Source organism: Oryctolagus cuniculus, chromosome 18 (assembly GCF_964237555.1).
Source record: "Oryctolagus cuniculus chromosome 18, mOryCun1.1, whole genome shotgun sequence".
Taxonomy (NCBI): domain Eukaryota; kingdom Metazoa; phylum Chordata; class Mammalia; order Lagomorpha; family Leporidae; genus Oryctolagus; species Oryctolagus cuniculus.
In genome coordinates this window covers 30,412,221-30,439,699 of record NC_091449.1, presented here as the reverse complement: position 1 = coordinate 30,439,699, position 27,479 = coordinate 30,412,221, and the positions used below count along the sequence as shown (strand labels likewise).

Here is a 27,479-nt window from a genome sequence, read left to right as displayed (position 1 = left end):
GTGTGCAGATTTCACAAATTTAATACAAACCTGAGTAGCAGTGATTTTAAGCCTTAAATAAGGTATCTGCACAGGAGATGAAGTACTATACAACTGTTTTTCTCAACCATTTGTATCTCCTACACATCTCCCGGATCCATGCTTCTCAAACTTCATTTAACATACAGATCACCTGGGGATCTTTGTTAGGTGCAGATGCTGATGTTCAGCAGGTCCTGCTTGGGCCCGAGATTTCAAACAAGCCCAGATAACCCCTGTGCTTCCAGCCACCATTTTTTTTTTAATTATTTATTTATTTATTTTGAAAGATGGAGTTACAGAGAGGTACACACAGAGAGGTTTTCTTTTTTCTTTTTATTTTATTTATTTATTTGACAGGCAGAGTGGACAGTGAGAGAGAGAGACAGAGAGAAAGGTCTTCCTTTTGCCGTTGGTTCACCCTCCAATGGCTGCTGCGGCCGGCGCACCGCTACTGATCCGAAGCCAGGAGCCAGGTGCTTCTCCTGGTCTCCCATGGGGTGCAGGGCCCAAGCACCTGGGCCATCCTCCACTGCCTTCCCGGGCCACAGCAGAGAGCTGGCCTGGAAGAGGGGCAACCGGGACAGAATCCAGCGCTCTGACTGGGACTAGAACCTGGTGTGCCGGCGCCACAGGCAGAGGATTAGCCTATTGAGCCGCGGTGCTGGCCATGAGAGGTTTCCCATCTGCTGGTTCACTCCCCAAATGGCCGCAACCGAACCCAGAAGGCAGGAGCTTCCTCTGAGTCTCCCATGTGGGTGCAGGAGCCTTGCACTTGGGCCTTCCTCCACTGCTTTCCCAGGCACATTAGCAGGGAGCTGGATAGGAAGTGAAGCAGCTGGGAGGGACTCTAACGGGCGCCCATATCGGATGCCAGCACTGCAGGCTAGGTCTTTAACTCACTGTGCGCTGTGCCATTATCAGCCACCATTCTTAGAATAACTAAGCCTACACATCAATTCCAGACTTTTTAAACATGCAGTACTTCCAAGAACTTGTTTCATTTATTCTTTTTATTAAAAAATACTTTTTATTTATTTGAAAGGCAGACAAACAGAGATCTATTCACTGGTTCATTCTGCAAATGCCCTCGACAGTTGGGGCTGGGCCAGGCCAAAGCCAGGAGCCTGGATCTCAACCGAACTCTCCCATATGGGTGGACAGGGACTTAAGTACTTAAACCATCATCTGCTGCCTCCTAGCATGCACACTAACAGGAGGCTGGATCAGATGCAGAGGCAGGACTCAGTCCCAGGCACTGTAATACAAGATGTGGGTGTCCCAAGTTTTTCCTAACCACAGTGCCAGATGCCCATGCCTTCACTTGCTTTTGCTATGGGCGCCATGTCTCCTTGGGGCAAAGACAAGATGAAGTGAGTGGGAGTGATTTAGGGAAGCCTTTACTGACTTTCGGAGAACAAGAAGTTTAGATGATCTGGCCCAGGAAGCATATCTGTCACACGTACATATGAGGGTGGATCTTGGCCTTCCCAGGGCACAGCAGTTTGATGAATGCTTTTCTGAAACTCACATGGCACAGTGGATACAGGACAGGGTTGATAGCTGAGTTCAACCAGAGGAGCCAGAAGGATGTTTCATAGAGAGAGTGCTGGATGCATGTCCCATGGCAGGCAGCTCGGATGATCATCAGCAAAGTGTAGGGAGCCCAGCACAGGCCGAACACACACACGATGATGGCCAGCGACTTAGCCACTCGCTTGTCCCGGGAGAGCTGCAGGCGGCTGGCCCTAGTGCTGCGGAGGTCCAGCTGCCCTGGGGCATTGCAGACCTTGTCTGCCCTGTAGTGATTCTGCCGCCACTGGGTTGCTCTCATTCCATGGTCCACCTGGAGAGGGGGTAAATCTTGAGTCCTGCAAACACCCAAGGAAGACCCCTTGTGTGTAAGGGGGATGTCCTGGTCTTTTCTCTTCTGGCTTGTCCTCTCAGCTGACTTGAAAAATATGAAGTGTTTGTTTTGCCTCCTCTGGAAGTCCATCTCCAAGCTGTCATGGCTGGGGCCAGTGTTGGCCTTCCTCAGGGAAGTGCGCTTCCGAATGTTGGTATAGATGCTCAAGTTGAAGTAAGTGATGCTGATGAAGGGGGTGAAGAACTCAATGACGGAAGTCGTCATGAGGAAGTACCAGTTGTAGAAGAACTCAGCGTAGCACTCCCCCTGGGGCAGGATGCTGCTTTTGGCCATGTACTCCCAGCCGATGATGGCAGGCCCGTACAGGAGGAATGCTGCCACCCACACCAGCGCCATCTTGGAGATGGCACTCCTGGTCATGTCTTTCTGGGCCCTGTAAGTCACCTAGAGGGAAAGAGCAGGGGCCAGTAAAAACGGAGGCTGAGGCAGCTTTCCCCGCCCAGGCTGGTACAGCAAGGTGCCAACAATGAGGCTCAATATTGTGATTATTAATTTTTTGACAGGCAGAGTTAGACAATGAGAGACAGACAGACAGAAAGGTCTTCCTTACATTGGTTCACCCCCCAAATGGTTGCTATGCTGGCACGCTGTGCTGATCCAAAGCCAGGGGCCAGGTGCTTCCTCCTGGTCTCCCATGCAGGTGCAGGGCCCAAGCACTTGGGCCATCCTCCACTGCACTCCCAGGCCACAGCAGAGAGCTGGACTGAAAGAGGAGCAACCGGGACAGAATCCGGTACCCCAACCGGGACTAGAACCGGGGTGCTGGTGCCTCAGGCGGAGGATTAGCCTAGAGAGCCACGGCGCCAGCTTGAGGCTGAATACTACTTATTAATTTGAGCAACACTGGGGGGACGGGTGTATTTTTTTTTCCATTGAAGCAGAACTTCTGGCCCTCCACATGCTCAATGCAGAACATTTAGGGTCATTAGATGATTTTGTTGTCCATGACTGCAATGCACACAAAGCCTCTAATTCAGAGCAAAGAAAACCCATCCACCAAACTGGGGTCTCAGGAGAGGGGACCCAAGCAGTGGGTTCTCCGAGCTCCTGGAAAGTTGGAAACTGCCACTTACACAACATTCATTTAGGAGGTGATTTCTCACGGTGGAAATGTAAGAAGCAGTACAGGAAGGGAGACAAGGAAGAGCCACGCTTCAGCAATGATCAAAGTCAGAGATTCTCGTTCTCGGCTCCACCTTACAATCACCTGAAAGGCATTCTTCTAGAAATGCCGACACCTCGGTCACAATTCAAGCCAATTAAATTCCAAATGAGTTGAGAACTGCAGCTATGAAGCAAATGTGTGGGTGCCACAGAATGTACTTGGCAGTGGCTCTGCAAATGGTGTTTCTCGGGCTATCAAGGTCTTGTGGCTGTTAAGAAATTCAAAGCTTGTTGCTACTTTCTGCTTTCTCTAGAGTGAGCATGGATTACTGACACAGAGATAGAAGGCTTTTTTTTTTAAGCCCAGAGGAGAGGTCTCTGTTCTCCTCTTTTATTTAAGGCTCACATCTGTCTATAGATTAATTTCTTTGAGCCTTATCATCCCCATCTGTAGCATGGGCATAAAGAAACTTTAGTTTCTACTTATCTTACAGGGAGGCAAAGACCAAATGAATTTCCCATCACGAGAGACTGGACTCAAAAGGGCTTTTAACCTCTCACTTTCCCCATGGGGGGACTGACTCGAGGTGCCAGCATGTGCCCAAGGTCACTCAAGGTGGAACCCAGGTCAGAGCTGAGTGACTGCTCACACAGCCCTCCCCCACCCCATCCCCCACCCCGTCTGCCCTGACGCAGAGGCAGCCCCTCCAGAGGAGCAACTGTGCTGGGGGAGGCAGCCGTGGATTCTTGACCGCGGAGCCCATGGTCAGCAGGTGCACACGGACTGGCGGAGACCAGGGGACACGCTCATGGCCACAAGGCCCATGTACAACCACGCATATGCGTATCTCCCGAAAAAAAGCACATTACAAGCACAATGTGACTTTTCAGTGTTTTACGTGTATTTAATATTTGTGACGTAGATCTTGCTTGTGACCTAGTGTTGGCCTCTCCCTTTTTCCTTCCCCATAGGGTCCTGAAACCACTGCTGGCTCCGTCGACCCCGACCACCCGCTGGTCCGAGTGGAGCCTCAGCCCTTCTTACCGCCCTGGTGACGGAGAGGAACCTGTCGTAGCTGATGAGGACGATGTTGAAGACCGAGGCGGTGCACATCAGGTAATCCGTCACCAGCCACACTTTACACAGCCCCTTCCCGAACTTCCATGTCCCGGTCAGGACGTAGGGGATGTATAGTGGGATGCAGAAACCGCCTGTGGACAGAAGGGGGCGGTGGCCGCGCGTCCCGTCGCGCCCCAGCTCCCGACCGAGGCCTCCGAGCGAGCGCTGGGCTCCCCGCCCCAGCGCTGCCCTGGCGCCCCCCGCCCCAGGCCGCACTCACCCACCAGCAGGTCGGCGACCGCCAAGTTGAGGAAGAAGAAGTTGCCGCGGGAGCGCAGGCTGCGGTCCACGGCGAAGGCCACCACGACTAGCGCGTTGCCCAGCACCGTGGCCAGCGCCAGCAGAGCCATGAGCGCCGCCAGCAGCGCGGCAGCGGGCGCCGAGAAGTGGGCGGCGTGCGGCCCGGGGTGCAGCGCCCAGCCGGGCTCCGGCACCAGCCCCGGGGCGCACGCGTTGCCCGACGCGTTGGGCTCCATACCGCAGCGAGGGCTCCCGGGATGCGGCAGGGCTGGCGAGGGGACGCCGCGTCTGGGAAGGGAAGGGCGCAGGGGAGCGGGCGCCGGCACCTGCGGGGCGCGAGGGCAGTGCGCAGGGAGAGAGCGGCGGGCAGGGAGCGGCGGCGGGCGTGGGGCGTGGGGGCCGGGGCGCGGGCCAACCCCTGCGCGCTCCCGGGGACCAGGCGGGGTGGGGGAGGTCTCTGCAGCTACCCACAGCCGTCCGGGACGCTCGCGAGCATGTTAATATTTTCCGAAAGGAGTTTTACTTCGATCATAAATGTAATACCTGCACTTGTGAAAAAGGAAGCAAACAATACAGCAGGCCGTAAAATAGCAGTGAAATGTCTTAAAAATAGTTCCTCCCAAAAATACCTTCTTGGGACACATTTTGGTGTAAGTCCTTCCAGCCGCTGACCATCCCCCATCCCACCTACCCCTCTCCACCCCACCCCCGCCTTTTTCTCCCTATGCCCCCCTCTCCCCTGCAGAACTAGACGGACCAAAAAAAAAAAAAAAAAAAAAAAGCATAGATTTTTAAAAACAAAAATGGGGTTCTGTTGGACTAACGTATAACCTGTTTTTCCCCCAAGAAATAACAAATCGGGACACCCCCACCCCACCCCACCCCCACCTCTGGGGGACCGAGAAGATGAGCACTCTGTCCCCTCTGCTGGCAGCTTGCCTCTAAGTTTTGTTTGGTTTTGCTTCTGTGTCTCCAGAAATTTGTCCCATGATTTCCCCCAGGAGAACTTAAAGGAAGCAGAATTGCTGGGACCAAGGGAATAGTTTACTATTTCCTAACGTGGTGCCTGCCGGCTAGCCTTCCCAGAAAACGGCACCACTTGAAACGCATTCCCAGTGGGTAGTGAGGGTGTGGGCTGATCCCTCCCTCCTACCCTGGCCCCTTTGCTTCTGCAGCATAGAGCCCTTCTCTGTGGGGACTGGCTCCCAGTGCAGGTGTCCCGCGTGGGAGGTGGGGTGCAATGTACCCTTTCCCCCAGAGGGGCTAAGGGTCCCTGGTGGGAGGCGGTAGCCTGGATGGAAGGCGGTGCCTTAATGTTCTTGCCTTCTGTGTTGGGGCAGAATCTGCCGGTTTTGTCCTCCCTGGGCGCGGGGTAGGGGCGAGGGGGCGGGGCATGTATGGAAATGACCCAGGCTGCTTTGTCTACCCTATTATTTGGCTCTGGTAGACCACTCTGTTCCAGCGATCTGATGTCATGGAGACAAATTCTTGGACCACAGGGCAGAAACAGGTCCTTGAGGATTATTTAGTGCAGTGACTTTCAATCCTTTTGAACAACTCACAGCAGGAAATACTTTGTAACCCAGTACACACACACATACACACACACACACACACACACTCACCTCTGTGGGAATGCATGTACCCATTTTAGTGAAGAAAAAATATAACGAAAAGACAAAGAAGTTGCCTTTCTCAGGCATTCTGATGCTGTTGATTCTATTCTATGCCTTGCTATCAGTTTTGAATGCTGGTCTTGACCCTCGGCATTTATTTCATGATCGTCAGCTGGCTCTCAACCTGCATTTGAAAAACAATACCCCAGATGGGACCTCTATTTTATGTGTGGGGAGACAGGCCAGAAGGGGAAGAGACTCACCCAGGGACCGGCAGGAAGTGCAGGCAGAACACAGCCCAAACTGGGATCTTCCGGCTGCGAGATCAGAGCTCCTCTCCGGCTGCCGATGCACTGACTGACCCGGCCTGTCGGGAGCTGATGGTCCCTTTCCTGGTGACAATGATGCTTTCAGGGCTAGAAACAACTATGGTGATTGAGAAGGAAGAATTAACCATCACTTATCTCCTTTCTTGTCGCTAATTGCCTCTTCATTCCACCGACCCCTTTCCTTTGGTGCCTCTGCTAATTGCTGCTAATTAGCAAGCAATCACCACACCCCCTACTTGGGAGTTGGTGGAAGGACACTTGCTGGAGCTGCTGGGCCTCAGTGAGATGGGCTGAAGGTCCCACGTGGGCTGGCCCCCCAGGCTGGGGCGTGCTTCCCAGGAAAGGTGGTGGCAGGTCAGGTGGGGGACACAGAGTGTCCCGTGACTGTTGTCTGTGTTGGAAGAGAGAACAGAGTCTTGCAGGCACAACAGCTCCCTCCCCATGGAGGAACCTGTTCTCCCCGAACTCAGGTGTGCTCACCTCAGATCATATGTTAAAGTCTTAACCCCCAATATGACTGTGTCTGGAGATAGGACCATTAATGTGAAGTGAGGTCAAACAGTGCAGCCAGGAGCAAGTGTGCAATGGTGCAATGGGTTAAACTGCAGCTTTGGCTGCCCACATCCCATACCAAGGTGCTGGTTCAAGTCCCAGCTATTCTGCTTCCTGCTAATCCAGTTTCCTACTGATGTACCTGGGAGCAGCGAATGATGCCTGAAGTACTTGCGTTCCTGCCACTGCTGTGGGACACCTGGATGGAGCTCCTGGCTTCCTGGCTTCAGCCTGGCCCAGCCCCAGCTGTTGTGGCCCTTTGGGGAGTGAACCAGTGGATGGAAGGTAGAGATTTTTCAGATTAACAAATAAATAAATCTCAAAAAAGAAAAAGAGTGTGGACCTAATTTAATAAGAGTGACCAGCTCTCCATGTGCCACAGGCACACAGGAAAAAGGCCTTGTGAACACAGTGATTAAATCAGCTGCCTATAAACCAGGAAGAAGAAACCATACCAGAAACTAAGCCTGATGGTGCCCTGATCTTGGACTGGCAGCCTCTTGAACTATGAGAAAATAAACATCTGTGGTTGAAGCCGCCCAGTCTGTGGTATTTTGCTGTAAGTAGTTGGAACAGACTAGTACATTTTCCCATCCCTTAGCAGGTGAGAGACAGAACCCTGGCTAAGACTTCCCGTCTCTGGGCCTCTTTCCTCATAGGTAAATGGGGACACTAATAGTAGTTCCTATGCCACGTGGTTGTGGAAAGGATTCAATGCCTGTGCAGAAGGTGTCTAGCACATTGCATGGCAGGTGGTCAAGTGTTCTGTGAATGGGAGCTGTAGTGATTGTGGCTACCCATTTGGAAGATGATCTTCATCAGGACACTTGAAATCGTTGCCACATTCTCTCCTCCTGCTCAGTACCTCTGAGCAGCTTCCCCCTACTGGAACATAGATACTTTAAATTTGTCTAAGAGAGGCATAACTAAGAAGCCAAATTTGCCACACACACACACACACACACAGAAAAGAAAAAGAAAAACATCATTGGCTACTTCTTAAAGTGGAAGTAAAATGGTCTTTATTATTGCTATTGTTGTGTTTGGGTCTGGGCTTCTTGCTTTACCATGCAAAAAGAGCTGACATAACTTCTTTGCCAGGCTGTGGGGGGCTCTTGCATACAGGATCAGAACAGGAGAGAGAAACTGACGCCGGGGCGGAGTGACATTCTGCCTCTCTCCTAGGCTCCCACAGAACTCTGTTCATGCCCAGCTCCCTCTTCTGTGTCCTTTCTTGAGAGAGGAGTAAGACCACTCACTTGGGTGATCCTGAGCAAATTCCAGAACCTCTGAGTCTCATTCAATTAGCTGTCAACTGGTGATAATAGGAGCCGGCAGCATTTTTGTGAAGCTTACTGGGCAGAGGGTACATGTGGCACAGAGCATGGTGAAGTAGACACTCAACAATAGGTCTCAGAGCCCGTGTGTTAACAGGGTCTCCAGGCCTCGAGCTGGAGATAACATTTCTTGAATGTGGTGCACTTTAGACCTCCTCAGGATTCCAGCAAATTCATGGAGGGCTTTTCCCAAGGTTCAATCTCCAGCTTGAAACTCTGCTTCCCCTGTGGGTTGCCTCACTACTCCACGTGTCCTGTTTCTCTTATGGGGCACAGCAACTCACGCGGAAACCCAGTTCCTTCCTTGATTCCTGCAAAACCCCAGCCCACAAGATCTGGGGAGAAGACCCAGAAAGGGCTTACGTCTCAGAAGTGGAAGCTTAGCTGCTCTGAATGGAACCTTGGGCATTCCTGTGCTAAAAGTGCCTCCCGGTCACCCTCTGCTGGGGCAGTTCTGTGGAGTGCTTCATCCTGCATGGTGCCCAGGCGCACTCTATTTTCTTGGCTCTCTTCTCTCTGCTCCCTTCTCTCAGAGAGAAAGATGTCTTTCTCTTTCCTTGTGACTATCGGTCTGGCATCTCTTTCTATTTGCCAGGTTTCTGCTGACGTTCCTAGTTCAAACAAGTTATCAGATGACTTTTCTAGATCAAAGAGCATTTATCCTTAAAAGAAATTTCAGAGGCAGCTGAAATTTTAACACCTTTAAAAAAAAAGATTTATTATTATTTATTTACAAAACAGAAAGGCAGAGACATAGAGAGAGAGAGAGGTCTTCCATCCACTGGTCCACTCCCTAATGGCCACAATGGCCAGAGCTGAGCCAATCTGAAGCCAGGAGCCAGGGGCTTCTTCTGGGTATCCCACGTGTGTGCAGGGGCCCAAGGACTTGACCATCCTCCACTGCTTTCTTAGGTGCATTAGCAGGGAGCTGGATTGGAAATGGAGCAGCCGAGACTCGAACCGGCGCCCATGTGGGAAGCCAACATTGAAGGCTGGGGCTTTAACCCGCTGCTCAACAACCTGGCCCCAGTACTTAAATTTAGAAAAAAGTATGTTAGCTGCTATCTTATTCAAGGGAGAAAAATATTTCCAATGAATTAAAAAAAAACTTCAAGGTACAAAGAAAGCAAAACCGTAAAAATATCTTAAGAAAAAAAATCATGAGGTGGGGAAGACCTTACCTAACTTAGAAACTGTAGAGGAAAGAAATTGATGAATCTGACTTATACAGCAAGTAAAAATTTCTACAAACTTGTAGGCGCTATCAACAGAGTTAAAAGACAAATGACATGTGTCAGAAGATATGTATGAAGAATTAATAACTAGAATAGGTGGATCATTTCATAAATCAATGAGACAAGCAACCCAACAGATATTGTCAAGCAATATGAACAAGTTATTCACAGCTCTACATATGACTTGTAAACATACAAAAGATGTCCCTGTAACTAGACATCAAATGAAATGTAAATGAAACTAAAGCAAAAGGATAGGTTGTATATCTCATGATGATTGAAACAATTTTAAATGATAGCTAATAGCCATGATTGACAAAGACATGAGACATGAACTCTCTCTTATGGGTGCCAGTATAAATCAGTATCTATGAACACGAAGAAAGCTCATATTTCTTGACCAAAGAATTTCACTTTTTAGACTCTATCAAAAGTAATCACATGTATGTCTAAAGAAGTATACAAATAGTTGTTTGTTGCAACAATTCTCATCATGATGAGGAGCTGGAAGCAACTTTAAGTTCTATCAAGGAGTTAGTGAGTGGATAAAATATGATACTTCCCACATTAGATTGTAAATTTGCAGATTTAGTCCTACCCTGCTCCTGCCTGCATCTTCCCTTGCAAGAGGACATTGCAATCACCCTGACAAAAGCGAGAGTCTCTTTCTCCACTCCTTCAACCTGGTTTGCCTATGTCAATTCCTTTGGCTATTGGGACAGATGATATATGATCCAAGCAGAGGCTTGAGAAGCCCTTGCATAGTGGGGCCCAATTTCCTGCTGTACTTGGAACTCTGGTAGTCCCATACGCATGGATCTGAGACCGTCCTCTGGCGGATGAGAGGCCATGTGATGAACCGAGGGATGTGGGCTGATCACCTGCCAACCTCCAGAACATGGATGAGGCCATCTCAGACCACTGAGCCACCAACTGACCTTCCAGCTGACCACAGATGTGTGAGAAAGCTCAACCACAGATCAAGCTGTCTTGGACCAGAAAAACTGTGCAGGTGCCCCTTTTAAGCCATTAAATTTTGGGATGGTTTGTTTCATAGGAGTGGATAACTGGTACTCATCCATACAATGAAACATCATGGAGCAATGTGGGAGAATGAGGTGAATACATGCAGGTTATGCTACTGACATGGAAAGCTTGCCAAGATGAATTCCTATAAAAACAAAAACCTTATAAATCCACATACTATCCTATTGTCTACCAATAAATTTCTTTTTTTCTAGAGTTAGTCAGAGTTGATTATTTTTTGTTTGAAACCAGATAATAGATGTCCCTGGTAAAATAAATGTGGACAGCCTCAAGGTAAGCAGATTTCTTTATTGCAAGATTTGTCAATAGACCCCCCTGGAGAGGTAGCGTGTGCAGCTGCCCCATAGTCATTTGACAATAGTACCACCTTCCCATCATGCCCTCGTGTGTCAAGAGATTAATGGGTCATATCACACACTTTGGGAAAGGCCATGCTATGTGTGTTTATAACAGATGATTGTCGCTCCAATGGTTTTGCCATTTCTTTCTGCCACTGTGCTGGAAGGCTTTCTCGTTTATGTGCTGTTCTATGTCAACTGTCTCATTCTCTACACATTTGTTGGCAGAAACCCATTACAGTAAAAATAAATAGAAAATGGTCTCTGCTTTAAAAAAACATCCATCCAGTCTTCCCCATTGATATTACTTCTTAAGTAGGTGCGTAATTATCTTTGTCCAGTGTGCCACATATCATGGAAAAGAGATATGTTTCAGAAAATAGGATTGACCCACATACTACCTAACAAGATTTTGTTAGAAGATCTTACTTGGGGAGCAAGTCACTGCTTGGCTGGTAGGTATTGGAATAGAAGCTCTCATCAAAGAAATGTGAGGAAGCCCTGAGGTCGGAGGTAGAAGTCCTGGTCTGCAATCCAGACCTTGGAGACCCAGCTGTTCGACCCTGTGGGGGGCCCAAGTTTGTTTGGTGTATCCATAAAACCAGGGTTATAATAGAATTCATATTACAGGGACATTCTGGTACCCAGATAAATTTGTCAGGGTGAAAGTTGGCTAAATGACAAAAATGCCGTATCTGTAGATTTTTAAAAAAGATTTATTTTATTTATTTGAAAGACAGAGTTACAGAGAGAGGTAGAGACAGAGAGAGAGGTCTTCCATCTGGTGGTTCACTCCCTAAATAGCCACAATGGCCGGAGCTGAGCTGATCCGAAGTCAGGAGCCAGGAGCTTCTTCTGGGTCTCCCACATGGGTGCAGGGGCCCAAGGACTTGGGCCATCTTCTACTGCTTTCCCAGGCCATAGCAGAGAGCTGGATCAGAAGAAGGGCAGCCAGGACTAGAACCAGCACCCATATGGGATGCTGGCACTTCAGGCCAGAGCTTTAACCCGCTGCGCCACAGTGCCAGCCCCTGTTACCTGTAGATATTAACCAAGGCCTTTTTAATTCAAAGTGGCAGATACCTAACCTGTCTTAGCTAAAACAAAAAAGGAATTTACTTATTTGCCCAATTGAAAATCCATAGGCCAGCGCCGCAGCTCACTAGGCTAATCCTCCGCCTGTGGCACCTGCACCCCAGGTTCTAGTCCCAGTTGGGGTGCTGGATTCTGTCCTGGTTGCTCCTCTTCCAGTGCAGCTCTCTGCTGTGACCCGGGAAGGGAGTGGAGGATGGCTCAAGTGCTTAGGCCCTGCACCTGCATGGGAGACCAGGAGGAAGTACATGGCTCCTGGCTCTGGATCGGTGCAGCGTGCCCACTGCAGTGCGCCGACCATAGCAGCCATTTGGGGGGTGAACCAACAGAAGGAAGACCTTTCTCTCTGTCTCTCTCTCTCTCTCACTGTCTAACTATGCCTGTCAAAAAAAAAAAAAAAAAAAAAAAAAAAAGAAAGAAAGAAAGAAAGAAAGAAAATCCATAAATACCCATGGAGATTCTAGATTCAGGCAGTGCTGGACCCAGGGCATCCAGCAAAATCACTAAGTTCTGCTTCTCTCCATTCTTTCACATTGATTTTCTGTTCTGACTCTTACCTGGGAGAGGGGCTATGACTCCCCAGAGGGAAGGATTCTTAGACTTCACCACCCACTCACTGCTGACTTGCATTAGAATTTCACTCACTCTTGTTACTTGCCATGGCCTTGCGTGTGGGAGTTTGAGACCCATACTTAGACCCAGAATTGGGAAGAAAAGAGCTGCCAGTCTAACCTTCACCTTGTTCCTTACATGTGATTTTAGCCAATTCCTTTTCTCTTCAACCTCTTTTCTCTTCAATTCCCTTTCTTTCTAAATGAAAACATTGAGCACTCCTCTCATTTGGGGAGGTGAGTAGGAGACATACTTAGTAAATATGTGTGGAACTGAATTGGGTGCACCCCATCTAGCTACTGGCTCAAATTGCCAGTGTTCGTGAGTACTTATTTGTAAAGACAGGACTTTTGGACTTTCCATTTGGTAGGAAGGGAAATCCTACTGTTGAAGGAAGAAAGAAAAGCAGGGAGAGAGAGAGAGAGAGGGAGGGAGAGAGAAAGAAAGAGAGGGAGAGAGAGAGGGAGAGAGAGAGGGAGAGCGCCAAGGAGGAAGGGAGGAAAGAAGGAAATCAAAGAAAAAATAAAGGGAAGGAAGGGAAAGAAGAAAATGTGGAGGGTGAGAGGACAGGAAAGAGGGCAGGAGGGGGAGTTCAGAGCGGGAAGAAGGTGCTTGGAGAGTCCCAGGTCGGCTGGGGCTGGAGGAACAGCAGGATTCTTCCCGAACAAGTCCCTCTCTGCATGACTTCTCTGCTCCTCTAGGGTTCTGTGGAGATTTGGTTTCAGATTTTAAACTTCTTTTATGACTATAAGAGACATACGATCGGCCGGCGCCACGGCTCAATAGGCTGATCCTCCGCCTAGCGGCGCCGGCACACCAGGTTCTAGTCCCGGCTGGGGTGCCGGATTCTGTCCCGGTTGCCCCTCTTCCAGGCCAGCTCTCTGCTGTGGCCAGGGAGTGCAGTGGAGGATGGCCCAAGTCCTTGGGCCCTGCACCCCATGGGAGACCAGGATAAATACCTGGTTCCTGCCATCAGATCAGTGTGATGCACCGGCCGCAGCGCGCCGGCCGCAGTGGCCATTGGAGGGTGAACCAACGGCAAAGGAAGACCTTTCTCTCTGTCTCTCTCTCTCACTGTCCACTCTGCCTGTCAAAAAAAAAAAAAAAAAAAAAAAAAGAGACATACGATCATTATAAATAACAGAAAGTGTGACACATATAAAGAAACTAAAAAACACAAAAAACACTCCCTGATGCTACTGACTGGTTGCCACCAAAAGTGTGTAACACAGCCTAGAGAGCCTGGACCTGCCACTTGGGACTGCTCCTCTTTCTACTCCAGTGCTCCAATCACAGCAATCTTGGTGCTCCTCACCACTTCCTGTCTCAGGGCTTTTGCACATACTCTAACGTTGCCCTACTGCCTGGAGCCTGTGTTCTTCTTCCCCTATCTTCTTTTGAATCCTTCCGGTGTTACCTCCAACACTAAAGGTCTAACTTTCCCCACCACCCATTTTCTAGTATACCATTGAGTTTATTTCTTAACAGTCTTCATGCTATAAACTGAATGCAGTATCCCCTTAAAATTCATATGTTGAAGTCCTAACCCTCAATGTGATGGTATCAGGAGGTGGGACTTAGGTCAAGGGGTCCCCACAAATGGGATTTTTGCTTTATAAGGAGCTGAAGAGACTAGAGCTTGCCTTTCTCTGCTGTGTAACCTTGTCATGAGGTTACAGTGGAAAGACTATCTGAACAAGGAACTGAGCTCTGAACAGACACAGAATCTGCTGGTGCCTTGTTCTGGGACTTCCAAGGCCCCAGAACTGTGAGAGAAAGAAGTTTCTGTTGTTTATAAGCCACCCAGTTTATGGTACTTTTATTGTAGCAGATCAAACAGACTGACACATTTTATAAGGACCTGAATATATTGTCCCTACTGGTTCATTTGTTTAATTGTGGTCTCCTCCAGCTGCAAGGGAAACCCCATGAGAACAAGGACATCCACACTGTATTGTTTCTGGCCATGGGACCTAGTACATAACAGGTGTTCAATATGGGTCTATATTGATCAATGCCTTTTTCTTTCTAATACTTTTCCATGTAGCTGAGCTTTACTCTCAGTTAAATGAGAGTAAAGATTATGAAATTCACTTTCTAAATGAAGAAACAGAGGCTCATAGAGATGGGAGTTGCTGCTTGAGGTTACAAAGCCAATTGCTGCTGGATATGGGCCTGGAACATCCAGGTCACTGTCATCATTCTGCCTCCTGGATGCTGTGTTTTAAGCTGAAGATTTTTTCCATTTGCTTTTTCTGTCTTGGAAAATGTGCTCTTGGCCTGTCATCCCCAGAAGGAGAAATTGATGACTGGTGGCTTGATTCTTTTCATAAAGCTGCTTAATCATCTTTTTGTGCAGTCTGTGACAGAAGGGCCTTTAATGAACTTGACCTGTACAGTCCTAAGGTCAGCAGGAGGGCCAGAGAGGGAGAAAAATTTTGGACAGATCTCCGTTCACTCATGGAGTGAGTCAACCCACAAGGTCGAGCTGTCTTAGAGCCATCGATCTTTGGGGAGGTGTTTGTCCTTTCTAGCAATTTTCTGTATTATGGCATTATGTGGAGGTAGGATTATTATTATTTTTTTTTTTTGACAGGCAGAGTGGACAGTGAGAGAGACAGAGAGAAAGGTCTTCCTTTTTGCCATTGGTTCACCCTCCAATGGCCACTGCGGAGGATTAGCCTAGTGAGCCGTGGCACCGGCCAAGGATTGTTCTTGTCTTAGCCCAGTGGTACAGAATCAGTTGACCACCCAAAGAGCCCTCATGAGTCAAGTTAATTTCTACTTACACTGGTGGAAACTTTCAGAGACTACATTCTGGGTAAGCAGTATAGTTTTGAGTCTTGAACATGGGTACATAACCTGAACAGGCCATGGCACTTGAGCAAAAGTCTCATGGGTGGGGAATGGGAGTTCCTGGTAAAGATTTGATCTAAGATTATGATGTGAGGGAGAGGAAGCTCTCTTCCCCCTTCCTGCTCGTGAACAAGGCTGCGTGATGATGTGGTTTTTTTGAGGGGAGGCTACCTTGGTCATCTCGCAGTCACGAGAGCAACATCATTGTGCTGAGGACAGCAGGGTGGAAAGTATGCAGACACTTGGACATCAGTGACTTTACTGAGCCTTCCTCTGGACTTCTTCTGTCACTTCTTAGTTGGGTGATTTCTGCCAACTTGAAATAGTCAAATGTATCCTAAAATAAATTTTCCATTTGGACACAGAGGGTCCTATCTACAACTTGCTATGTTATTCAAATGGAAACTGGGTTTTCCCAGACCCTGCCTGACTGTGGACAGGGTGAGGTCCTATTTATGGTAATAACCTTAAATCTTCAACAGTTCTGGTTCCTACCAGCATGAGGCAGGACCTCCTATAGTCACATCCCCCACATGGACTCACATGGTTCTTTCTTTCTTTTTTTTTTTGATAGGCAGAGTGGACAGTGAGAGAGAGAGAGACAGAGAGAAAGGTCTTCCTTTGCCGTTGGTTCACCCTCCAATGGCTGCCATGCACCACGCTGATCCAATGGCAGGAGCCAGGTGCTTCTCCTGGTCTCCCATGGGGTGCAGGGTCCAAGGACTTGGGCCATCCTCCACTGCACTCCCTGGCCACAGCAGAGAGCTGGCCTGGAAGAGGGGCAACCGGGACAGAATCCGGCGCCCCGACCGGGACTAGAACCCGGTGTGCCAGCGCCACAAGGTGGAGGATTAGCCTAGTGAGCTGCGGCGCCGGCTTTCACATGGTTATTTCTGGCGGCGCCGGCTTTCACATGGTTATTTCTGATAGTCTTCAGGGCTCTCTCAGCTGGGCTCACGAACCAGTGTCATGTTTTTCTGCTTCACTTCCTTGGTTGTGTTTGCCTCTCGTGAAGCCTTTGACTCTAGGGTTCTACTTCTCATTGTCACCTCTCCTGTTGGTGTGGGAAGAGCAGGAAGGAAGGCGTGAAGAGATCTGCTTTGTATCTGGACTCTGCACTTAATCATGAAATGCCCTTGAATGAGGTCTTTCTCCTTTCTGGGGCCCAGTTACCATCTGGACCATGATGAGGTAGGTGGACAATGTAATCTCTGAAGAGCACCTGCATAATATGTTTGCTGAGATCCCAAGTGCCTGTCCCCAGAGCTTAGCTCTGCAGTGTAGGGGCCAGCAGGGAGCACAGTCCCTGTATCTCCTCCTCTGACTGACTCACAGCCATATGCCCTGCCCTTATCTGCAAGGCCAATGGGCAGAGCAGGGCCTGCCAGGAGCCTACTGCATGTAGGCATTGGCAATGGGGAGGTTGGCTGGTGCCAGCAGGCCTGAAAACACTTGAGAGGGATGTGTGTGGGTGGGTAGCTGCTCCTCTACATCAAAATCAAAACAAGGCCATAGTCTGTACTTGGAATGCAGACACCAGGGGATCTACCCCATCGAAGTTTCCTTCAGCAGAGACCTACAGACTAAGTAGGCATTTACCTGGGGCTGAGGGAGGGGGCAGGGGAAGGGAACTGCAAGCCCAGTCCCCAAGACAGGGGTGACTTAGCTCCAGCTGTTATAACAAGAATGTCATAAACTGTATGACTTAAAAACAAGCACTTATTTCTCATTGTTCTCTTGGCTGAGGAGCCCAAGATTAGGGTAAGGTTCTGGTGAAAGCTTTCCTGGTTTCCCTACATGGTGGGGGTGGGGGTGGGAGTGGGGGTGGGCAGAGGGCTCTGTTCCCTTCATCTCCTTACAAGGACACTAATCCCATCACGAGGTTCCACTCTCCAACCAACCCTAATTACTTTCCAAAGACCCCCACCACTAAATGACACCACACTGGGGATTAAGGCTTTAACACAAGAATTTGGGGCTTGGGGGGACACATACAGTCTTCAGCAGGCAGACATCGTGATGTTTGAGTGCCTGGAAAGTGTGAGTGAGAGAACCATGGTGATGGGCTGCAGGAGGCAAGAGCCAGCCTGCACAGGACCTGAGACCAGTGTGGGAGGTTTTCATCAGAGAGGGTACACACCCAGAATGTGGCTGCAGTGGGAGGAAGTATGGAGCTGAGCCAGACAGGACACGTGGTTCTGGGCGGGAAGTTCACACAATCTCTGTCCTAGCTGGGGGGCGGAGATGGAGGAAATTGGGTGGGTTTGAAATATACGTGGAGTGGGGTGAGCATTGTGCTGCAGTGGGTTAAGTAGCACAGGGGATGCCCACATCCAATATCCGAGTGTGAATTTGAGTCCTGGCTACTCTGCTTGCAACCCAGCTTCCTGCTTATGCATCCTGGAGGCAGCAGATGATGGCGCAAATGCTTGAGCTCCTGCCACCCACGTGGGAAACCTGGATGGACTTCCAGGCTTCTCTCTCTCGGCCTTTCAGATAGCCAGGAACAAATAAGGAAACTTCAAAGAAAGAGAGCTATACAGAGGGGAAGCCTCACAGCGTCTGGTGCTAGCTTGGTTACAGACAGTGTGAGACAGGGAAGCATCAGAGTGACTCCTTGGTTCTGGGTTTTGCAGCTGTGTGGAAGATGGTGTCATTGACAAGATGGGGCGCTCTGGAGGAGGACAGGTCTTCAGGGATGCTCAAGTTCAAATTGTACAGAAAGAACTCAAGGTACATTAGGGCTATCTAAGTGGGGGTGCTGCTAGGGGGTTATGTGAATGGCAAACCCAGCCATGCAAGGTTTGCTGACCATGGAGCAGCTACTGAACCTGATTCTGAGAGAAATGAGAACACTTGGAAAGGCTTTAAGCGCAAGGGGACATGATAGGCCATGTTTTGGCTCTGCTGTGAGAGTAGATGGGAAGAGCAGAGGTGTTGGGGCTCGGGCACCTTTGAGTATGTGGCAAGAACAGCGGGGATGCTCCTGAGACTATGGAGAAGAGAAGAGTGAATGCGGCTCCAGGCTCCTCACTGTCCCACGGGACACGGGCAGGCTGAATCTCATGTTCTCTGGACCTGGCCTCCCCATTGAAAATAAACAGATTTCCTTGGGCAAAGGCATCCAAGTTTGTGATGGGTGCATCTGTTGCCCTCCAGACCTCCCCCAGGCACAGGTCAGCATTTCTAGGTAAGGGAGGCTGCAGAAGAGTCTCTGCAGGGCCGGTGACAGGTTCCAGGCTGCTGGGGGCCAGCGGATAACAGAGGTCCTTCCCCTTGCTTGCCTGTGCTTCGGAAGGGAGGTTAGGATTATTATTATTTTTTTTTTGACAGGCAGAGTGGACAGTGAGACAGAGAGAAAGGTCTTCCTTTGCCGTTGGTTCACCCTCCAATGGCCACCGCGGCTGGTGTGCTGTGGCCGGCGCACCGCGGTGATCCGATGGCAGGAGCCAGGTACTTATCCTGGTCTCCCATGGGGTGCAGGGTCCAAGTACTTGGGCCATCCTCCACTGCACTTCCCTGGCCACAGCAGAGAGCTGGCCTGGAAGAGGGGCAACTGGGACAGAATCTGGCACCCCAACCAGGACTAGAACCCGGTGTGCCGGCGCCGCAAGGTGGAGGATTAGCCTAGTGAGCTGTGGCGCCGGCCGGGAGGTTAGGATTTACAAGAGAAAGGCAGGTAGCAGAAGGCAGCTCTCTGTAATTGCATTTCTGCACCTCACAGCTCCCTACTGGGTCCTTCCCTTGCAAAGTCACCATGGAAGAAAACTGTCTCTAAGATTGGTTACAGGGGTTCCTGGTTCCACAGAAGCCAGGACTTGGAAATAGTGGCTTGCTGATGGCTCTATCCCTATTAAGTCATCACAGTGTTTTTTTTTTTTTTTTTTAAAGATTTATTTATGTATTTGAAAGTCAGGGTTACACAGAGTTACACAGAGAGAGAAGGAGAGGCAGAGTAAGAGAGAGAGGTCTTACATTCGCTGGTTCACTCCCCAATTGTCTGCAACAGCAGGAGCTGCGCTGATCTGAAGCCAGGAGCTAGGAGCTTCCTCAGGGTCTCCCACATGCGTGCAAAAGGGCCCAAGGACTGGGATCATCTTCTACTGCTTTCCCAGGCCATAGCAGAGAGCTGGATCAGAAGAGGAGCAGCTGGGACTAGAACTGGCATCCATATGGGATGCCAGCACTGCAGGCAGAGGTTTTACCCGCTACACCACAGCACTGGCCCCAGATCTTCACACTTTAAATCTTATCTTGGCACCTGCTTCTTGGGGATCCTGTTTTTGTTGAGAGACCTTTATGCCGCTGTTTATCTCACAGTTTCCAGCAACTGCTCCTGCCTCTTGCCTTTCAGCTGTGATTCTCTTTATTGCTACTTCCTAGGTGCTGTTTCCCTTGGCCCTGTCTTCAACTTTTCAAGTCCCATCATTTCATTCCATTGAGCTACCATTCTGGAATGTACCACTTGTTTCTCGGATTTACACGGTACTCCAGGCTCAGAGAAGAGTGTGTTCAATGGCCTGATGTGGGTGAAAGTTGGTGGTGTTTGAGGAACTTGAGAACAGTCACTGTAGCTGAAGTGCAAAGAGGGCATAAGGAGAGAAATACAGGCAGAGGAGCCTGTCTCCAAGAAGCATGGGAAAGCCTTTGAAGAATTTTAAGTGAAGAGGTAATAATATGACACTTGCATCTTGAGAAGCTAATTCTCTTTGTGTTGTGACAAATGGATTTGGGGTGGCTATGGAGTTGACACAGGAAGAATAGTTAGGAAACCATTGCAATGGTTCAGGTGAGAGAACACAGTAGCTTGGACCAGGATGGTGGTAATGACAATGAGTAGAGGAGAACTGGCAACACTTGAAGGTGTACTGGAAATTTGGCTTCTGGAAGAAATGAAAAGAGTAACTCTTAGACTCTACACTATATACTTGCATGGAAGAACATAGATGCCATTTATTGAGACACTATTATTAGAAGATAGGGTTTTTGTTTGTTTTGTTTTGTTTTATTTTGCTTTAGGAGCTCAGGAGTCTGACCTTGGACATGTTGAGTTTGAGGTGCCATTGAGACTGTCAAGTGGAGAGACAGGGGAGTAACTGGACCTACTTCTGTGAAACCACAATGAAGGGAGGTCTTGAGTGGAGATAAACATTTTAATGTCATTTATTAATCCATGAGCTTTAAAGAGATTTATTGGAAAGTGAGAAAAAATTAGAAGAAATGACATTTTAGTATCAACATGACCTTGAATTTGGCAATGGATTCTTAGATAGGACATAAAACACATGAGCAACAAAAGAAAAAAAATATAAATTAGACTTCATCGAAATAAAAACCTTTTGCATCACAGGACATTATCAACAAAGTGAAGAGACAATCTACGGTATGGGGGAAACTGTTGGAAAATAATATATTTGTCAAGAGTTAAATATTCAGAATCTATAAAGAACTCCTGGGACTCAAAATCAGAAACACAGACAATCTAATTTAAAAATGGACAAAGTACTTGAATAGACTTCTCCGAAGAAGACACACAAATGGCTGATAAGCCCATGAAAAGAGGCTCAACATTTGTCACTGGGGAGATGCAAGTCAAACCCCAATGATTCCTTCTCAGAGTTACTAGAATGTCTATAATAAAAACACGGAAAATAACTGTTGGCAAGGATGTGAAATTGGAACTCTTGTGAATTGCTGGTGGAAATGTAAAATGGTGCAACCACGGTGGACAATGATTCAGCAGTTCCTCCAAAAGCTAAACATAGGATTAACATATTGTCCAGCAATTCTACTCCTAGGTAGTCATTCAAATGAATTTAAAGTAAAGACTTGTATGCCAATATACAAGAAAATAACTGTGTACCCATGTCCATTATAGCATTATTTACAATAGTCAAAAGGTCATCAAAAGATGGATGGATTGAATTAAAAGTGGAATATATGTACAATGGGATATCATTCAGACATAAACAGCAATGAAGTTCAGATACATGTTATAACAGGATGACCCTTGCAGCATTCAACTAAGTGAAATAATGCATGCATGAAAGGACAAATATTGTATAATGCCAGTTAAATGAGAAATCAAGAATAGCAATTTCATAGAGACAGAAAGTAGAATGGAGTTTACTAGGGGTTGGGGTGGAAAAATTGGAAATTATTGTTTAATGGCTACAGAGTTTCCACTTGGGTGATGAAAATGTTTTATAAATATGAGTAGATAGTGGTAATGGTTGTATAATAAAATGAATGCCACTGAATCATATGCTTAAAATGATTCAAATGGAAAATTTTGCTATGTGTATTTTATCATAATTTTAAAGATTAATGTAATATATAAAAGATCATTGAATTGTACACATTAAATAGGTGAATTTTGTGGTATGTGAATTATGTCTTCATAAATCTGATTTTTTTTATAAAGGCTTTAGGGCTGAGCCTTGAGGAACACCATCATTTAATGGTCCAGTAGAGGAGAGGAGATCCTCCAGGTGACTGAGCACAAAAGTCCAGGTTGGCGGAGAGAAATTCAGAGCTCAAGGTGCAACAGGAGTCATCGAGGGAGGGCTTTAAGCACCTGGGAAAGGCCAAGAGGTCAAGTGCTGGTGGATTCAGCAAGATGAACTCACTGGGGATCTTGGTGAGACTTTTAGTGAAATGAGTGGAAGAGGAAGAATTGCTATCAATGAGTAAAGCCACATTGTGTTTCATCTCTTCTCCTTGATTTTGGGACTATATATACATGGGGGCTGGGCTGACCTATTCCCTGGGAAGGTGATTTGCAGCCGCTTGCTTGCTCTCTGGGTTGCTGCACAGGCTCTCCCTGCCTAACTGTTGCTAGATCTTATGGCCTCTGCCACCTTTGTGTTCCAATGTACCATGCCTAAAAACTGACCCTGTGTCTCGTTTTTTTTTTTTTTTTTAAAGAATACAAACTGCATGCATTTCATATATTTTTTAGGAATATAGTGATTCTCCCCACTCCACCCTCCCTTCCACCTGCCTTCCTCCTCCCTATCCTATTCCTATTCTTATTTATACAAAGATCAGTTAATATTACACTCATAAGATTAATCCTACACTAAGTAAAGAGTTTAACAAATAGTATAAAGAAAAAAAACACTGTTCCTCAACAGTCAGGAAAAAGGCTGTTCAAAATCCTTGCATCTCAAAGTGTCAATTTCACTCCTATTATATTACCTTTTAAGTCTCTATTGGGACCACAGATCAGAGAGAACATACGGTATTTGTCTTTTGGGGACTGGCTTATTTTACTAAGTATAATGATTTCCAGTTGCATCCATTTTGTTGCAAATGACAAAATTTCATTTTTTTTTTTTACTGTTGTGTAGTATTCCATTGTGTATATACACCATATTTTTTTTCATCCAGTCTTTGGTTGATGGACATCTGGATTGATTCCATATCTTAGCTTTTGTGAATTGATCTGCAATAAACACGAAGGTACAGCTCACTCTCTCATATGCTGATTTCTTTATGTTTGGGTAAATGCCCAAGAATGGGATGGCTGGGTCATATGGTAGGTCTATACTGAGATTTCTGAGGTATCTCCATCCTGTCTTCCATAGTGGCTGCACCAATTTACATTCCCACCAGCAGTGGATTAGGGTACCTTTTCCCCACATCCTTGCCACATTTGTCGTTTGTTGATTTTTGTATGTCCTGCATAGCTTTTTAAAAGTTTTATTTGAAAGGCAAAGTGAGGGGGAGAGAGAGAGAGAGAGAGAGAGAGAGAGAGAGAGAGAGAAATGTCTTCTATCTACTGCTTTACTTCCTGAGTGTCAGCAACAGTTAGGGTTTTGCCAGGTCATCCAGTCAAGGGACTGGAACTCCATCAGATTTTCCACACAGGTGGCCATCATCAAGTACCTGCTGCCTCCCCGGATGCATTTTAGCAGAAAGCTGAGGGGCCAGAACTTGACCCAGACTCTCCAATACGGGATGTGAGTGCCCCAAACCAGGACTTGGTGCAGCAAATGCTGCCCTCTGAGAGCCATCCTTTGAAAACCACTTTTCTCCCACTCCTGATGAGCCTGTGTTCTGGGATGGTAATAGCATCAATCAAGAATAACCTTGTAATTTGTTAATGCTACAAGAGTCAATCTGGAATATTGTGGAAATTATTGGAAAAGAGCAATTCTTGTTCCTTTTGTTGTTATACTGGGAGTGCTTTCTGGGACCATCCATGAAGAGGATTCAAAAGCTGACATGGGAAGAAAGCTGAGCTGAGAGAAAGGAGAGAAGGAGGTAGATGAGGTGCTGGTGACATCACGTGAGCCCTGGATGCAGCTGTGCTCCTGAATGGTTCAGGTGTGCGAGCTAATTGAAACTGTTTTTTAAAAAATATTTATTTATTTATTTGAAAGTCAGAGTTACACAGAGAGAAAAGGAGAGGTGGAGAGAGAGGTCTTCCATCCACTGGTTCACTCCCCAGTTGGCCACAACGGCAGGAGCTACACTGATCCAAAGCCAGGAGCCAGGAGCTTCTTCTAGGTCTCCCACATGGGTGCAGGGGCCCAAGGACTTGGACCATCTTCTACTGCTTTCCCAGGCCAGAGCAGAGCTGGATCGGAAATAGAACAGCCGGGACTCAGCTGGTGTCCATATGAGATGCCAGCACTGCAGGTGTCAGCTTTACCTGCTATGCCACAGTGCCAGCTCCTTTATTTATTTATTTTAAAAATATTTATGTGATTAAGATGAGACGCTATTCTCCAGAACAAGTTTCTGTGGTGCTGGAGATTCTGAGAAAAATACGTATGTGTTAACTATGAAGAAAGCTGAACGAACAGGACCAATGAGGAGAGATTAGAGAAAATTTCCACTCATCGTAAGGGTGCAAATTCTGATAGGCAGCAATTTCCAGGGTTGGGATGGGTTTCCCTGGGAGCACGCTGAGGCTGGATGGCTGTAAGCCAGGAATACTGCAGTGAGGTTACGAATGTGTCTTCCTGTTTTATGTATGAACTTGACTAGGCCGTGAGATGCCCAGATAGTTCATTAAACACTATTTCTGGATGTGTCTGGGAGGGCTTTTCTGGGTTGCTGTGTAAGAATGCTGACTAGCCTCCCAGTGTGGAGGGGCCTCACTCCATCTGACGCTAACAGCAAGGCTGGGTGGGGGGACAGTCACAGCATCTGGCTTCCTCTGGGCAGGTGCATTGGCCTTCTCCTGCATTTGGACTCAGACTGGCTCTCCTGCTTCGCAGGCCTTCTGACCCGTGCTGGAACTTCATCGTTAGCTCTCTTGGGGGCCCCTGCTTGCTGACCACAGATCTGGGGACTGCTTAGCCTCTGCACTCACGTGAGCGATTTCTTGTATTAAGTCTCTCTTTTCCTTCCACCCTACTCCCTCCCTCAAACTCTTCTTGGTGCTGTTTCTCTGGAGAACCATGACTGCTACAACATCATAGACAAAATGGCAAGATGCTCTCAGAGTTCTCCTGGGATTCTACAGTTTGTCCTCTGGAGGTGCCTGTGCCTTTGGTCATGGGGCAGCTGCTGACCTGTTCTCCCAGATGCAGGCACAGACGCAGCTGCTTCTGTTTCCCTTTCTTTAGTGTGTGTCTCTGAGTCAGTTATTTCCAGGCAGGGACTTGAAATCGCAGGTGAAACTGCTTAGTGATACAAAGAGGCGCTGCTTGGCGCGATGCAGGCAAACAGGTGGAGAGGAATACTTTGTTTGTTTGTTTTGTTTTGACAGGCAGAGTGGACAGTGAGAGAGAGAGAGACAGAGAGAAAGGTCTTCCTTTGCCGTTGGTTCACCCTCCAATGGCCACCGTGGCCAGCGCGCTGCGGCCGGCGCACCGCGCTGATCCGAAGGCAGGAGCCAGGTGCTTCTCCTGGTCTCCCATGGGGTGCAGGGCCCAAGCACTTGGGCCATCCTCCACTGCACTCCCTGGCCACAGCAGAGAGCTGGCCTGGAAGAGGGGCAACCGGGACAGAATCTGGCACCCTGACCGCGACTAGAACCCGGTGTGCCGGCACCGCAAGGCGGAGGATTAGCCTAGTAAGCCGCGGCGCCGGCCGAGAGGAATACTTTTGTGTCCTGATCTTTCAGGGGCATGACTTGGGTGAAGAAGCAGTTGGTGGACAAGAGGGGTTAGAGCAGAGGCACAGTCTTCCCAGGGCCCGCTGGCTGCTGCTGGCTTTTTCTGTCTCATCCGTCTTCTCTGGCCTACACTGACTCTGGTGAAATGACTTTGATGTAGGGGAGCGGGTACTGATCAAAGAGGAATGGAGGACGGCCAGCACCTGTGGGCACAGTCCTGAACCCCATTCCCTTCCATGCAGACACATTTGCCAGGGTTGTGCTGGCTGGGTGCCCGCAATGAGAATGAAATGACCGTGACTGGCACACACACTGCCATCGTGCTCCTGAACCCCTCTCCTGACCTGCACCTGCTGCTGCGACACTTCTGAGATTTCCCCAAAAAGGGGCAAGGGAATGGGTGATATTCGAGCTCTGTCCCGAACTCCGCCTCCTTTGAATATTTAATTAAGCGCTGCACCAGACACCATCTCTATCCTATAAATAAAATGATGATCCCAAACTTTGTTAAGAGCAACACTCTCTCACCCACTTTCTCTCCAGGTTGTCCACACTCCCTCTGCGTGTACACTTCCCTTTGTCTTTAAAGAAATCTATCTTCTCCATGAATTCAGTCTCATGTGGAGGTGAGAACCTGGACCAAGCCTAGCCAGGGGCTTCCCCTGCAACAACATCTTTCTCACCTCATGTTGATTTTGTCCCACCGGAGAGGACAGAGGTGGGACAGGAGGCAGGTACCAAGGTAGCAAGAGGCAGGAGGAGAGGTGAGAGAAGTTTAGTTTGGCTTGGATTCTCTCCGGGGCCTTGCTCCTCTAATGCCCAAGCGACTGCCTCCTCACCTACAGGTGACCCGCTGGGTTTGCTGCAGTCCAGCTGTGGGGCCAAAACAAGACCCCTCATTTGCCTCAGTCTTGTCTCTGAAATGCAAATCGAGGATTTTGCGTGGTTTGAGGCCATTCTACTTGGTGGCCAACATGTGTGTCTTGAAGTCCTTAGGGAGGGGAGTTGTGTGTCAGCCCCGGAACTTCTAAATGTGGGCCCTTAGTCATACAGAACTTTTGTTTCTTCATCTGTAAAGAAGGATGACGTGTCACATGGATGCACAATGAGTCACTTTGAGTATTAAAAACAGACCAACTCCTGGCTCTCCTCTCCAGACACTCTGGTAACTGGTTTGAAGAATGACGATGGGAGTTTTTAAGTCACCGGAGATGGTTCTAAACAGTAGCAAGATAGTGGAGCCACTGTACTGGAGGTTGGCTGGGAGTGTGAGAACCTGTGCAAAGCAGGTGGTGTACTGGGACACGAACTGGCACCATATGGGATGCCAGCGTCTCAGGCAGTGGCATTACCAGCTCAGCCAAGACACCAGCCCTAACTCTAAATTTCTTTATTTGTTAACCTGGGTTAACAGTGATGTCTGCCTCATAAGACCTCTAGAGGGTTTAAATGAACTAATGCTTGCAGAGTATTATAGTACCAGATGGGATGGTTTTTGTGGTAAGATAAATTTAACACAACATTGACTATTCTAGCCATTTAAAAATGCATAGTTCATTAGTATTAAGTATGCTCATTTTGTTGCACATTTACTTAATAGATTTTGTTTGATCTTTTGTTCTAGGATCCGTACAGAGTGTACTGCAAAGTTTGACATGTTGCAAGTGTTTAAAAATCATCAACTCCTTCCCTCTTACCACTCCTGCCCTTCCTGCCCACCAACTTTCACAAATCCTAAAATACTTTAAGATTTCAGTTATTATTGTGTTTTTTTTTTTTTTTTTTTTTTTTTTTTTTAAAGATTTATTGGGGCTGGCGCCATGGAGCCACCTGTGGCACCGGCATCCCATAGGAGTGCCGGTTCTAATCCTGGCTGCCTCTCTTCCAATCCAGCTCTCTGCTGTGGCCTGGGGAAGCAGTAGAAGATGGCCCAAGTGCTTGGGCCCCTGAATGGCGTGGGAGACTGGGAGGAAGCTCCTGGCTC

General features: G+C 48.1%; 1 protein-coding gene and 1 long non-coding RNA gene across 5 annotated transcripts; one reads left to right on the top strand and one right to left on the bottom strand.

Moving 5' to 3' along the window:
• Positions 1 to 356: 356 nt before the first annotated feature.
• On the bottom strand, positions 357 to 4,667 carry LOC100351451 (histamine H3 receptor). Its single transcript, XM_051833888.2, has 3 exons — positions 4,390 to 4,667; positions 4,095 to 4,261; positions 357 to 2,329 (listed from the first exon to the last, which is right to left on the bottom strand). The coding sequence occupies exons 1-3, from the start codon at positions 4,643 to 4,645 to the stop codon at positions 1,475 to 1,477; spliced, it is 1,278 nt and encodes a 425-aa protein (XP_051689848.1). The 5' UTR covers positions 4,646 to 4,667; the 3' UTR covers positions 357 to 1,474.
• LOC108175510 (uncharacterized) lies at positions 3,781 to 27,224 on the top strand. Of its 4 annotated transcripts, none has more exons than XR_007914676.2 (6): positions 3,781 to 4,166; positions 18,060 to 18,156; positions 21,848 to 22,063; positions 22,816 to 23,754; positions 24,654 to 24,748; positions 27,120 to 27,224. It is a non-coding gene; the product is annotated as an uncharacterized lncRNA (long non-coding RNA). The 4 variants fall into 4 exon arrangements; XR_007914675.2 differs by lacking the exon at positions 27,120 to 27,224 and adding an exon at positions 26,039 to 27,106; XR_001792258.3 differs by lacking the exon at positions 27,120 to 27,224 and having other exon boundaries at positions 24,654 to 27,106.
• The last annotated feature ends 255 nt before the right edge of the window (positions 27,225 to 27,479 follow it).